Source organism: Salvelinus alpinus, chromosome 4 (genome assembly GCF_045679555.1).
Source record: "Salvelinus alpinus chromosome 4, SLU_Salpinus.1, whole genome shotgun sequence".
NCBI classification, from domain to species: Eukaryota; Metazoa; Chordata; class Actinopteri; order Salmoniformes; family Salmonidae; genus Salvelinus; species Salvelinus alpinus.
Genome location: NC_092089.1, coordinates 20590180 through 20604718, shown reverse-complemented (window position 1 = coordinate 20604718; position 14539 = coordinate 20590180). Strand labels below are relative to the sequence as shown.

Genomic DNA, 14539 nt, shown 5'->3' with positions numbered 1-14539 from the left:
ACACACACACACAAAAGACAGCTTGTGTGTGACATAACGGTTGCATCACAGGGAAAGAGAGGAGCGAGGAGAGGACAGCTGTTTCCCCCTCAGCTCCCCTTGAGGGGGACTAGTGTCCTCCATCGCAGGTCAAGTGGCTCTAAATTAAACTTCTGTTGTCGGGGTTGAGGAGGAGAGGCCACAGAGCGCTTTCAGGGACTGAGGCAGTTCATACCTACAGTGCGAACGCATCACTGTATATCGTTCAATACAGTGTTGCAAAATTCCAGGTACTTCCCCAAAAATCCTGCGTTTTCTAGAAATCCCGGTTGGAAGATTACCGGAATCAGGAGGGAATAAGCAGGAAATCCGTGAATCTTTCAAATGGGATTTCTGAAAAACCTAGTTTAGCAAAGTGATTGTAATTTGGGCGTTCCAGAAGTCCTCATACATACCGTTGTTTCCCAGGGTCTTCATCATGACCTCTGTCTGGGCGAACTCATAGCTGTAGTCCTGTTCTGAGGAGGCCTCGCTGGCTGTCTCTACGTCTACCTCTACATAGCTCTCCCTGGGGGATGCATGTTCCCTCTCCAGCTCCTTCAGACGCTCACGCCGCTTCCGCCCAGGCAGGTTTATCCTACAACACACAGGATGTACACTCAGTTCCTGCTTCTACAGCACACAGGATGTACACTCAGTTCCTGCTTCTACAACACACAGGATGTACACTCACTTCCTGCTTCTACAGCACACAGGATGTACACTCAGTTCCTGCTTCTACAACACACAGGATGTACACTCACTTCCTGCTTCTACAGCACACAGGATGTACACTCACTTCCTGCTTCTACAGCACACAGGATGTACACTCACTTCCTGCTTCTACAACACACAGGATGTACACTCACTTCCTGCTTCTACAACACACAGGATGTATACTCACTTCCTGCTTCTACAACACACAGGATGTACACTCAGTTCCTGCTTCTACAGCACACAGGATATACACTCACTTCCTGCTTCTACAACACACAGGATGTACACTCAGTTCCTGCTTCTACAGCACACAGGATATACACTCACTTCCTGCTTCTACAACACACAGGATGTACACTCAGTTCCTGCTTCTACAACACACAGGATGTACACTCAGTTCCTGCTTCTACACCATACAGGATATACACTCAGTTCCTGCTTCTACACCATACAGGATGTACACTCAGTTCCTGCTTCTACAACACACAGGATGTAAACTCAGTTCCTGCTTCTACAGCACACAGGATGTACACTCAGTTCCTGCTTCTACAACACAGGATATACACTCAGTTCCTGCTTCTACACCATACAGGATGTAAACTCAGTTCCTGCTTCTACACCATACAGGATATACACTCAGTTCCTGCTTCTACACCATACAGGATGTACACTCAGTTCCTGCTTCTACACCATACAGGATGTAAACTCACTTCCTGCTTCTACACCATACAGGATGTACACTCACTTCCTGCTTCTACACCATACAGGATGTACACTCACTTCCTGCTTCTACACCACCTGGCAGATAAAGGATGTAACAATTCCAGCAACATTCCTCAAATTCTCAGGTTTTCCAGAAATCCTGATTGGAGGGTTCTGGATTTCCTGCTGTTTTTGGGAATATTTACAAGTAGGATTTCTGGAAAATCTCTAGTTAACTTTGTCCAGTAGATGTTCATGTTCTGTAGAGAAACTCCTCACCTGAAGAAGTGGTTGTTGCCCCATAATATGCGGTCTCCATGCCACAGGTGGACCAAGGACTCAGTCATGGTTCCATTCACACAGGTTCTGTTGGAGCAGAGCAATACAGTCTGATGACGTCATATTGAGGTGTGTTGTGGGAGAGTAGACATCCCATCCTGCTGTACCTCCTCTTCCACACAGAAAGTAATACAACACATCAAATATCCCCGAACAACAGTAAAGACTATCAATGAGATATCCTCATATCACCCACCAACAGTAAAGACTATCAATGAGATATCCTCATATCACCCAACAACAGTAAAGACTATCAATGAGATATCCTCATATCACCCAACAACAGTAAAGACTATCAATGAGATATCCTCATATCACCCAACAACAGTAAAGACTATCAATGAGATATCCTCATATCACCCACCAACAGTAAAGACTATCAATGAGATATCCTCATATCACCCACCAACAGTAAAGACTATCAATGAGATATCCTCATATCACCCACCAACAGTAAAGACTATCAATGAGATATCCTCATATCACCCACCAACAGTAAAGACTATCAATGAGATATCCTCATATCACCCACCAACAGTAAAGACTATCAATGAGATATCCTCATATCACCCAACAACAGTAAAGACTATCAATGAGATATCCTCATATCACCCACCAACAGTAAAGACTATCAATGAGATATCCTCATATCACCCACCAACAGTAAAGACTATCAATGAGATATCCTCATATCACCCAACAACAGTAAAGACTATCAATGAGATATCCTCATATCACCCACCAACAGTAAAGACTATCAATGAGATATCCTCATATCACCCAACAACAGTAAAGACTATCAATGAGATATCCTCATATTTCATAGATAGCCTTTACTGGGACGGGTGGTGGGGGAGAGGGAGGGAGAGGCAGGGAGGGAGAGAGGGGGGGGGGGGGCAGGCAAGGAGGGAGGGAGAGAGAGGGAGGGAGAGAGGGGGAGGGAGGGAGGGAGAGGCAGGGAGGGAGAGAGGGGGAGGGAGGGAGGGAGAGGCAGGGAGGGAGAGGGAGGCAGGCAGGCAAGGAGGGAGGGAGGGAGGGAGAGGCAGGGAGGGAGAGGGGAGGCAGGCAGGCAAAGAGGGAGGGAGGGAGGGAGGGAGGGAGGGAGGGAGTTTGATATCAAAGCAGGAGGTTGAGATCAGAAATACCTCAGCTATGAGGTCATGAGAAACTCCAGTCAGGTCCAGTTCACTCATCCATGTGCGTGTGTGTGTGTGTGTACTGTGTGTGTGTGTGTACTGTGTATTTGTGTGTGTGTATTGTGTGTGTACTGTGTGTGTGCGTACTGAGTGTGTGCATTAGCTCACCTGGCATTCTCTATAGGGGTGAGGGTGACCTCCCCCCCATCTGGGCTGATCTCCAACACACAGTGTTCTGACTGGATACCAATCCCGAAGAGCTGGATGTCCTGAGAGGTGTCTGCACCCACACGCGTGTGTTCCTACACACACACACACACACACACACACACACACACACACACACACACACACACACACACACACACACACACACACACACACACACACACACACACACACACACACACACACACACACACACACACACACACACACAGATGATAATTTCCCATTATTCATGTGGGTCAGGTCCTACTTCATCCAATGGCAGGTTGACATCTGATCTGACGCAACAGACTGCAATCCAGTTTCCCCCACAGACACACAGACACACAGGCTCAGATATGTACCACTTATATTACTGGGGATATTTTGCCATTACTTCCCCACTGATATCATGAGGCCATTTTAATCTGCTACAATACCTTTCTCCTTTCATCAATGGGGAACGAGATACTACACAAAAACTAAGTTAGTGAATCACTTAGTGAGGTCAGTGAAAAAGCTGATTGCTGTCCACTCTAAACTCTCTCTCTCCCTTTCTCTCTCTCTCCCCTTCTCTATCTTTCTCTCCCTCTCTCCCCTTCTCTCTCTCTCTCTCTCTCCCTTCTCTCTCTCCCCCCTTGTCTTTCCCTCTCTCATCACAGAGTGGGTGTAGTTAAACAAACACCCCACTCCTAGAGGATGTCCGACACTCCTTCCCTCCTGCAGCTGTATCAGCTACTTAACATAACCCCAGTAAGTCAGGCTCTTGTTCATTCCATTGTGTGTGTGGGTGTCATTCCACACTGGTATGCAGGGCAGGCTATCTGTCCAGGCCGGGGCCCAGACACAGACCTGTTGTTCTGTAGGCCTGAAGGAGGCGTGGCTGCTGTCTCACATGCCCCTCTACTCTCTCTCTCTCTCTCTCTCTCTCACCCTGCCCCTCTACTCTCTCTGTCTCTCTCTCTAATCCTGCCCCTCTACTCTCTCTCTCTCTCCCCCTGCCCCTCTGCTCTCTCTCTCTCTCTCTCTCTCTCTCTCTCTCTCACCCTGCCCCTCTACTCTCTCTGTCTCTCTGTCTCTCTCTCTCTCTCTCACCCTGCCCCTCTGCTCTCTCTCTCTCTCTCTCTCTCACCCTGCCCCTCTGCTCTCTCTCTCTCTCTCACCCTGCCCCTCTACTCTCTCTCTCTCTCTCTCTCTCTCTCTCTCTCTCCCCCTGCCCCTCTGCTCTGTCTCTCTCTCTCTCCCGCCCCTTTACTCTCTCTCTCTCTCTCTCTCTCTCTCTCTGTCTCTCTGCTCTGTCTCTCTCTCCCTATACAGTATAGTACATAGGGCTCTGTTTGGGACAGCCTCAGTCTCTCTCTGTTCCTCTCAGCCACTGAGCCAGTTGTCTGTCAGCGCTGTGACTATGTGTCCACTCCCTTTCCTTTCCTGTGTTCTCATAGCATCATCCTACTGTAGTGTACACCAGAGCGCTGTAGTTAGAGAGTTGGGACAATACCATTCCTGCATTATGATGCATTTACATGACACTTCAACATTCTATGGCAGCGAGCTGGCGCACCCCCAGAGAAATGATTTAGTGTAGAGGTGCTGATTAAAGGGGAATAAACTGTAAGCTATAAAACAAAGAAAGAGAGTCACACTCTATATATAAACTCCCAGGCATTTATTGGGTACAACATCACTGTGCCTTCTTCAGGGTGCCTGAGAGCAGAGGGTGCCTCCTTCAGGGTTCCTGAGAGCAGAGGGTGCCTCCTTCAGGGTGCCTGAGAGCAGAGGGTGCCTCCTTCAGGGTGCCTGAGAGCAAAGGGTGCCTCCTTCAGGGTGCCTCCTTCAGGGTGCCTGAGAGCAGAGGGTGCCTCCTTCAGGGTGCCTTCTTCAGGGTGCCTGAGAGCAGAGGGTGCCTCCTTCAGGGTGCCTGAGAGCAGAGGGTGCCTCCTTCAGGGTGCCTCCTTCAGGGTGCCTGAGAGCAGAGGGTGCCTCCTTCAGGGTGCCTGAGAGCAGAGGGTGCCTCCTTCAGGGTGCCTCAAGAAGGCACAGTGATTACGAAACGTTGGTGGTTTATTCAATAAATTCCTAGGAGTTTATATATAGTGTGGGACTCTCTTTATTAATTTGTATAGCCATGTTAGTTCCCCATTAACAATACACAGTGTATTTCTAAACAACGCTATGTAAGTGAATGTCTACAATATTCTCTAAATATATATCTCTGGTGTCTACTACACAGACTACAGGCTAGCATCATCCTACTGTACTGTCTACTATACAGACTACAGGCTAGCATCATCCTACTGTACTGTCTACTACACCGACTACAGGCTAGCATCATCCTACTGTACTGTCTACTACACAGACTACAGGCTAGCATCATCCTACTGTACTGTCTACTATACAGACTACAGGATAGCATCATCCTACTGTACTGTCTACTACACAGACTACAGGCTAGCATCATCCTACTGTACTGTCTACTACACAGACTACAGGCTAGCATCATCCTACTGTACTGTCTACTATACAGACTACAGGCTAGCATCATCCTACTGTACTGTCTACTACACAGACTACAGGCTAGCATCATCCTACTATACTGTCTACTACACAGACTACAGGCTAGCATCATCCTACTGTACTGTCTACTACATAGACTACAGGCTAGCATCATCCTACTGTACTGTCTACTACACAGACTACAGGCTAGCATCATCCTACTGTACTGTCCACAACACAGACTACAGGCTAGCATCATCCTACTGTACTGTCTACTATACAGACTACAGGCTAGCATCATCCTACTGTACTGTCTACTACACAGACTACAGGCTAGCATCATCCTACTGTACTGTCTACTACACAGACTACAGGCTAGCATCATCCTACTGTACTGTCTACTACACAGACTACAGGCTAGCATCATCCTACTGTACTGTCCACTACACAGACTACAGGCTAGCATCATCCTACTGTACTGTCTACTACACAGACTACTGGCTAGCATCATCCTACTGTACTGTCTACTATACAGACTACAGGATAGCATCATCCTACTGTACTGTCTACTATACAGACTACAGGCTAGCATCATCCTACTGTACTGTCTACTATACAGACTACAGGCTAGCATCATCCTACTGTACTGTCCACTACACAGACTACAGGCTAGCATCATCCTACTGTACTGTCCACTACACAGACTACAGGCTAGCATCATCCTACTGTACTGTCTACTACACAGACTACAGGCTAGCATCATCCTACTGTACTGTCTACTATACAGACTACAGGCTAGCATCATCCTACTGTACTGTCTACTACACAGACTACAGGCTAGCATCATCCTACTATACTGTCTACTACACAGACTACAGGCTAGCATCATCCTACTGTACTGTCTACTACACAGACTACAGGCTAGCATCATCCTATTGTACTGTCTACTACACAGACTACAGGCTAGCATCATCCTACTGTACTGTCCACTACACAGACTACAGGCTAGCATCATCCTACTGTACTGTCTACTATACAGACTACAGGCTAGCATCATCCTACTGTACTGTCTACTACACAGACTACAGGCTAGCATCATCCTACTGTACTGTCTACTACACAGACTACAGGCTAGCATCATCCTACTGTACTGTCTACTACACAGACTACAGGCTAGCATCATCCTACTGTACTGTCCACTACACAGACTACAGGCTAGCATCATCCTACTGTACTGTCTACTACACAGACTACTGGCTAGCATCATCCTACTGTACTGTCTACTATACAGACTACAGGATAGCATCATCCTACTGTACTGTCTACTATACAGACTACAGGCTAGCATCATCCTACTGTACTGTCTACTATACATACTACAGGCTAGCATCATCCTACTGTACTGTCCACTACACAGACTACAGGCTAGCATCATCCTACTACACAGACTACAGGCTAGCATCATCCTACTGTACTGTCCACTACACAGACTACAGGCTAGCATCATCCTACTGTACTATCTACTACACAGACTACAGGCTAGCATCATCCTACTGTACTGTCTACTATAAAGACTACAGGATAGCATCATCCTACTGTACTGTCTACTATACAGACTACAGGCTAGCATCATCCTACTGTACTGTCTACTATACATATACAGGCTAGCATCATCCTACTGTACTGTCTACTACACAGACTACAGGCTAGCATCATCCTACGGTACTGTCTACTACACAGACTACAGGCTAGCATCATCCTACTGTACTGTCCACTACACAGACTACAGGCTAGCATCATCCTACTGTACTGTCTACTACACAGACTACTGGCTAGCATCATCCTACTGTACTGTCTACTATACAGACTACAGGATAGCATCATCCTACTGTACTGTCTACTATACAGACTACAGGCTAGCATCATCCTACTGTACTGTCTACTACACAGACTACAGGCTAGCATCATCCTACTGTACTGTCTACTACACAGACTACAGGCTAGCATCATTCTACTGTACTGTCTACTATACAGACTACAGGATAGCATCATCCTACTGTACTGTCTACTATACAGACTACAGGCTAGCATCATCCTACTGTACTGTCTACTACACAGACTACAGGCTAGCATCATCCTACTGTACTGTCTACTACACAGACTACAGGCTAGCATCATCCTACTGTACTGTCCACTACACAGACTACAGGCTAGCATCATCCTACTGTACTGTCTACTACACAGACTACTGGCTAGCATCATCCTACTGTACTGTCTACTATACAGACTACAGGATAGCATCATCCTACTGTACTGTCTACTATACAGACTACAGGCTAGCATCATCCTACTGTACTGTCTACTATACAGACTACAGGCTAGTATCATCCTACTGTACTGTCCACTACACAGACTACAGGCTAGCATCATCCTACTGTACTGTCTACTACACAGACTACAGGCTAGCATCATCCTACTGTACTGTCTACTACACAGACTACAGGCTAGCATCATTCTACTGTACTGTCCACTACACAGACTACAGGCTAGCATCATCCTACTGTACTATCTACTACACAGACTACAGGCTAGCATCATTCTACTGTACTGTCTACTATACAGACTACAGGATAGCATCATCCTACTGTACTGTCTACTATACAGACTACAGGCTAGCATCATCCTACTGTACAGTCTACTATACAGACTACAGGCTAGCATCATCCTACTGTACTGTCTACTATACAGACTACAGGCTAGCATCATCCTACTGTACAGTCTACTATACAGACTACAGGCTAGCATCATCCTACTGTACTGTCTACTATACAGACTACAGGCTAGCATCATCCTACTGTACTGTCTACTATACAGACTACAGGCTAGCATCATCCTACTGTACTGTCTACTATACAGACTACAGGCTAGCATCATCCTACTGTACAGTCTACTATACAGACTACAGGCTAGCATCATCCTACTGTACTGTCTACTATACAGACTACAGGCTAGCATCATCCTACTGTACTGTCTACTATACAGACTACAGGCTAGCATCATCCTACTGTACTGTCTACTACACAGACTACAGGCTAGCATCATCCTATTGTACTGTCTACTACACAGACTACAGGCTAGCATCATCCTACTGTACAGTCTACTATACAGACTACATGCTAGCATCATCCTACTGTACAGTCTACTATACAGACTACAGGCTAGCATCATCCTACTGTACTGTCCACTACACAGACTATAGGCTAGCATCATCCTATTGTACTGTCTACTATACAGACTACAGGATAGCATCATCCTACTGTACTGTCTACTATACAGACTACAGGCTAGCATCATCCTACTGTACTGTCTACTACACAGACTACAGGTGTTGTGGTTGGTGCTGTGGTTGGTGTTGTGGTTGGTGTTGTGTGGTTGTGGTTGGTGTTTGGTTGGTGTTGTGGTTGGTGTTGTGGTTGGTGTTGTAGTTGGTGTGTGGTTGTGGTTGGTGTTGTGGTTGTGGTTGGTGTTGTGGTTGGTGTTGTGTACCTTTAGGTAGTAAACCAGCAGCTCATTGAGGGCGGGGTCTGCGTTCAGGTTGACCAGGAAGCACTTGTCCTCTCCAACTTTGATCCCAGACGTCTCCAGGGAGATCCCCATACTCTCTAGCTGCTGCTGGCGCTCCTGTGGAAATACAACAAACATACAAGTCATTTTACCTCTGCACAGACAGTTACTACCAACGGTTTAGTCCGAATGCAGAAGCTTCCATGTGATGTGAATGTGCTAAATGAATGTGAGTGAGTGAGTAGGTTACCGTAGCAATCTCCTCTGTGTTGCGTAGTTTCTGCTCCCAGGTAACAGTCATCTCCTGGATCAGCTTCTCTGACTCCTGAAGCCTCTCCTTCAGCTCTGGAGCCTTTAGAGACTGGAACATAGACACACAGAGACACACACGGACCAGTCAGAACGGACCAGCCAGGACAGACCAGCCAGGACGGACCAGTAAGAACGGACCAGTCAGAACGGACCAGCCAGGACGGACCAGTCAGAACGGACCAGTCAGAACGGACCAGCCAGGACGGACCAGTCAGAACGGACCAGCCAGGACGGACCAGCCAGGACGGACCAGTCAGAACGGACCAGCCAGGACGGACCAGTCAGAACGGACCAGCCAGGACGGACCAGTCAGAACGGACCAGTCAGGACGGACCAGTCAGAACGGACCAGTCAGGACGGACCAGTCAGAACGGACCAGCCAGGACGGACCAGTCAGAACGGACCAGCCAGGACGGACCAGCCAGGACGGACCAGTCAGAACGGACCAGCAAGGACGGACCAGCCAGGACGGACCAGTAAGAACGGACCAGCCAGGACGGACCAGTCAGAACGGACCAGCCAGGACGGACCAGTCAGAACGGACCAGTCAGGACGGACCAGTCAGAACGGACCAGCCAGGACGGACCAGCCAGGACGGACCAGTCAGAACGGACCAGTCAGGACGGACCAGCCAGGACGGATCAGTCAAAACGGACCAGCCAGGACGGATCAGTCAAAACGGACCAGCCAGGACAGACCAGCCAGGACGGACCAGCCAGGACGGACCAGTCTAAACGGACCAGCCAGGACGTGTGTGTGTGGTGTGTGTGTGTCTCCTACCTCAGCCTGAGAGAGCTGTACTCTGAGTTTCTCCACTTCCTCCCGGAGCTCTCTGATGATCCGTGCGTTGGGGTCTTCATTGACGACGGCGTGGTTGACGATCCTCTTGGCGCGGTCTGCGTAACGCAGCGTGGACAACGTCTCCTCGTAGTTATCAGCTGCTGGGCTCACCGTGGCGATCATACACGTCTTACTGTTGCCACCCAGGTTGTCCTGGCAACACCGAGGGAGGGGAACAAACAGTTGAATTGATAGACAGTCGTAATGTTGTGTTGGTGATGTGTACAGTACGGTAGTACAGCAGTTGTAATGTTGTGTTGGTGATGTGAACAGTACGGTAGTACAGCAGTTGTAACGTTGTGTTGGTGATGTGAACAGTACAGTAGTTGTAATGTTGTGTTGGTGATGTGAACAGTACGGTAGTACAGCAGTTGTAATGTTGTGTTGGTGATGTGAACAGCAGTTGTAATGTTGTGTTGGTGATGTGAACAGTACGGTAGTACAGCAGTTGTAACGTTGTGTTGGTGATGTGAACAGTACTGTAGTACAGCAGTTGTAATGTTGTGTTGGTGATGTGAACAGTACAGTAGTACAGCAGTTGTAACGTTGTGTTGGTGATGTGAACAGTACAGTAGTACAGCAGTTGTAATGTTGTGTTGGTGATGTGAACAGTACAGTAGTACAGCAGTTGTAACGTTGTGTTGGTGATGTGAACAGCAGTTGTAATGTTGTGTTGGTGATGTGAACAGTACGGTAGTACAGCAGTTGTAACGTTGTGTTGGTGATGTGAACAGTACAGTAGTACAGCAGTTGTAATGTTGTGTTGGTGATGTGAACAGTACAGTAGTACAGCAGTTGTAATGTTGTGTTGGTGATGTGAACAGTACAGTAGTACAGCAGTTGTAACGTTGTGTTGGTGATGTGAACAGTACAGTAGTACAGCAGTTGTAACGTTGTGTTGGTAATGTGAACAGTACAGTAGTACAGCAGTTGTAACGTTGTGTTGGTGATGTGAACAGTACAGTAGTACAGCAGTTGTAACGTTGTGTTGGTGATGTGAACAGTACGGTAGTACAGCAGTTGTAACGTTGTGTTGGTGATGTGAACAGTACAGTAGTACAGCAGTTGTAATGTTGTGTTGGTGATGTGAACAGTACAGTAGTACAGCAGTTGTAACGTTGTGTTGGTGATGTGAACAGTACTGTAGTACAGCAGTTGTAACGTTGTGTTGGTGATGTGAACAGTACAGTAGTACAGCAGTTGTAATGTTGTGTTGGTGATGTGAACAGTACAGTAGTACAGCAGTTGTAATGTTGTGTTGGTGATGTGAACAGTACAGTAGTACAGCAGTTGTAACGTTGTGTTGGTGATGTGAACAGTACAGTAGTACAGCAGTTGTAACGTTGTGTTGGTGATGTGAACAGTACAGTAGTACAGCAGTTGTAACGTTGTGTTGGTGATGTGAACAGTACAGTAGTACAGCAGTTGTAACGTTGTGTTGGTGATGTGAACAGCAGTTGTAATGTTGTGTTGGTGATGTGAACAGTACGGTAGTACAGCAGTTGTAACGTTGTGTTGGTGATGTGAACAGTACAGTAGTACAGCAGTTGTAACGTTGTGTTGGTGATGTGAACAGTACAGTAGTACAGCAGTTGTAATGTTGTGTTGGTGATGTGAACAGTACAGTAGTACAGCAGTTGTAACGTTGTGTTGGTGATGTGAACAGTACAGTAGTACAGCAGTTGTAACGTTGTGTTGGTGATGTGAACAGTACAGTAGTACAGCAGTTGTAACGTTGTGTTGGTGATGTGAACAGTACAGTAGTACAGCAGTTGTAACGTTGTGTTGGTGATGTGAACAGTACAGTAGTACAGCAGTTGTAACGTTGTGTTGGTGATGTGAACAGTACAGTAGTACAGCAGTTGTAATGTTGTGTTGGTGATGTGAACAGTACAGTAGTACAGCAGTTGTAATGTTGTGTTGGTGATGTGAACAGTACTGTAGTACAGCAGTTGTAACGTTGTGTTGGTGATGTGAACAGTACAGTAGTACAGCAGTTGTAACGTTGTGTTGGTGATGTGAACAGTACAGTAGTACAGCAGTTGTAATGTTGTGTTGGTGATGTGAACAGTACAGTAGTACAGCAGTTGTAACGTTGTGTTGGTGATGTGAACAGTACAGTAGTACAGCAGTTGTAACGTTGTGTTGGTGATGTGAACAGTACAGTAGTACAGCAGTTGTAACGTTGTGTTGGTGATGTGAACAGTACAGTAGTACAGCAGTTGTAACGTTGTGTTGGTGATGTGAACAGCAGTTGTAATGTTGTGTTGGTGATGTGAACAGTACAGTAGTACAGCAGTTGTAACGTTGTGTTGGTGATGTGAACAGTACAGTAGTACAGCAGTTGTAACGTTGTGTTGGTGATGTGAACAGTACAGTAGTACAGCAGTTGTAACGTTGTGTTGGTGATGTGAACAGCAGTTGTAATGTTGTGTTGGTGATGTGAACAGTACAGTAGTACAGCAGTTGTAACGTTGTGTTGGTGATGTGAACAGTACAGTAGTACAGCAGTTGTAACGTTGTGTTGGTGATGTGAACAGTACAGTAGTACAGCAGTTGTAATGTTGTGTTGGTGATGTGAACAGTACGGTAGTACAGCAGTTGTAATGTTGTGTTGGTGATGTGAACAGTACAGTAGTACAGCAGTTGTAATGTTGTGTTGGTGATGTGAACAGTACAGTAGTACAGCAGTTGTAACGTTGTGTTGGTGATGTGAACAGTACGGTAGTACAGCAGTTGTAACGTTGTGTTGGTGATGTGAACAGTACAGTAGTACAGCAGTTGTAACGTTGTGTTGGTGATGTGAACAGTACAGTAGTACAGCAGTTGTAACGTTGTGTTGGTGATGTGAACAGTACGTAGTACAGCAGTTGTAACGTTGTGTTGGTGATGTGAACAGTACGGTAGTACAGCAGTTGTAATGTTGTGTTGGTGATGTGAACAGTACAGTAGTACAGCAGTTGTAATGTTGTGTTGGTGATGTGAACAGTACAGTAGTACAGCAGTTGTAATGTTGTGTTGGTGATGTGAACAGTACGGTAGTACAGCAGTTGTAACGTTGTGTTGGTGATGTGAACAGTACGGTAGTACAGCAGTTGTAACGTTGTGTTGGTGATGTGAACAGTACAGTAGTACAGCAGTTGTAACGTTGTGTTGGTGATGTGAACAGTACAGTAGTACAGCAGTTGTAACGTTGTGTTGGTGATGTGAACAGTACGGTAGTACAGCAGTTGTAACGTTGTGTTGGTGATGTGAACAGTACGGTAGTACAGCAGTTGTAACGTTGTGTTGGTGATGTGAACAGTACAGTAGTACAGCAGTTGTAATGTTGTGTTGGTGATGTGAACAGTACAGTAGTACAGCAGTTGTAATGTTGTGTTGGTGATGTGAACAGTACAGTAGTACAGCAGTTGTAATGTTGTGTTGGTGATGTGAACAGTACAGTAGTACAGCAGTTGTAATGTTGTGTTGGTGATGTGAACAGTACGGTAGTACAGCAGTTGTAACGTTGTGTTGGTGATGTGAACAGTACAGTAGTACAGCAGTTGTAATGTTGTGTTGGTGATGTGTACAGTACGGTAGTACAGCAGTTGTAATGTTGTGTTGGTGATGTGAACAGTACGGTAGTACAGCAGTTGTAACGTTGTGTTGGTGATGTGAACAGTACGGTAGTACAGCAGTTGTAACGTTGTGTTGGTGATGTGAACAGTACAGTAGTACAGCAGTTGTAATGTTGTGTTGGTGATGTGAACAGTACAGTAGTACAGCAGTTGTAACGTTGTGTTGGTGATGTGAACAGTACAGTAGTACAGCAGTTGTAACGTTGTGTTGGTGATGTGAACAGTACAGTAGTACAGCAGTTGTAACGTTGTGTTGGTGATGTGAACAGTACAGTAGTACAGCAGTTGTAACGTTGTGTTGGTGATGTGAACAGTACGGTAGTACAGCAGTTGTAATGTTGTGTTGGTGATGTGAACAGTACGGTAGTACAGCAGTTGTAATGTTGTGTTGGTGATGTGAACAGTACAGTAGTACAGCAGTTGTAATGTTGTGTTGGTGATGTGAACAGTACAGCAGTTGTAATGTTGTGTTGGTGATGTGAACAGTACAGCAGTTGTAATGTTGTGTTGGTGATGTGAACAGTACAGTAGTTGTAATGTTGTGTTGGTGATGTGAACAGTACAGTAGTACAGCAGTTGTAATGTTGTGTT

The 14539-nt window shown here is 46.3% G+C and overlaps 1 protein-coding gene across 1 annotated transcript in view; it reads right to left on the bottom strand.

Annotated features, from left to right (window-relative positions):
- LOC139572447 (kinesin-like protein KIF13A) overlaps nucleotides 1–10532 on the bottom strand; it is a gene marked incomplete at its 5' end in the record, with an annotated part of 48954 nt that extends 38422 nt beyond the window's left edge. Inside the window, 6 exons of the mRNA XM_071395198.1 lie at nucleotides 435–616; nucleotides 1717–1803; nucleotides 3081–3214; nucleotides 9159–9293; nucleotides 9427–9537; nucleotides 10269–10532. Coding sequence (XP_071251299.1) covers nucleotides 435–616; nucleotides 1717–1803; nucleotides 3081–3214; nucleotides 9159–9293; nucleotides 9427–9537; nucleotides 10269–10532 — 913 coding nt within the window. The remainder of the gene's footprint in view (nucleotides 1–434; nucleotides 617–1716; nucleotides 1804–3080; nucleotides 3215–9158; nucleotides 9294–9426; nucleotides 9538–10268) is intronic.
- Between the last annotated feature and the right edge of the window lie 4007 nt (nucleotides 10533–14539).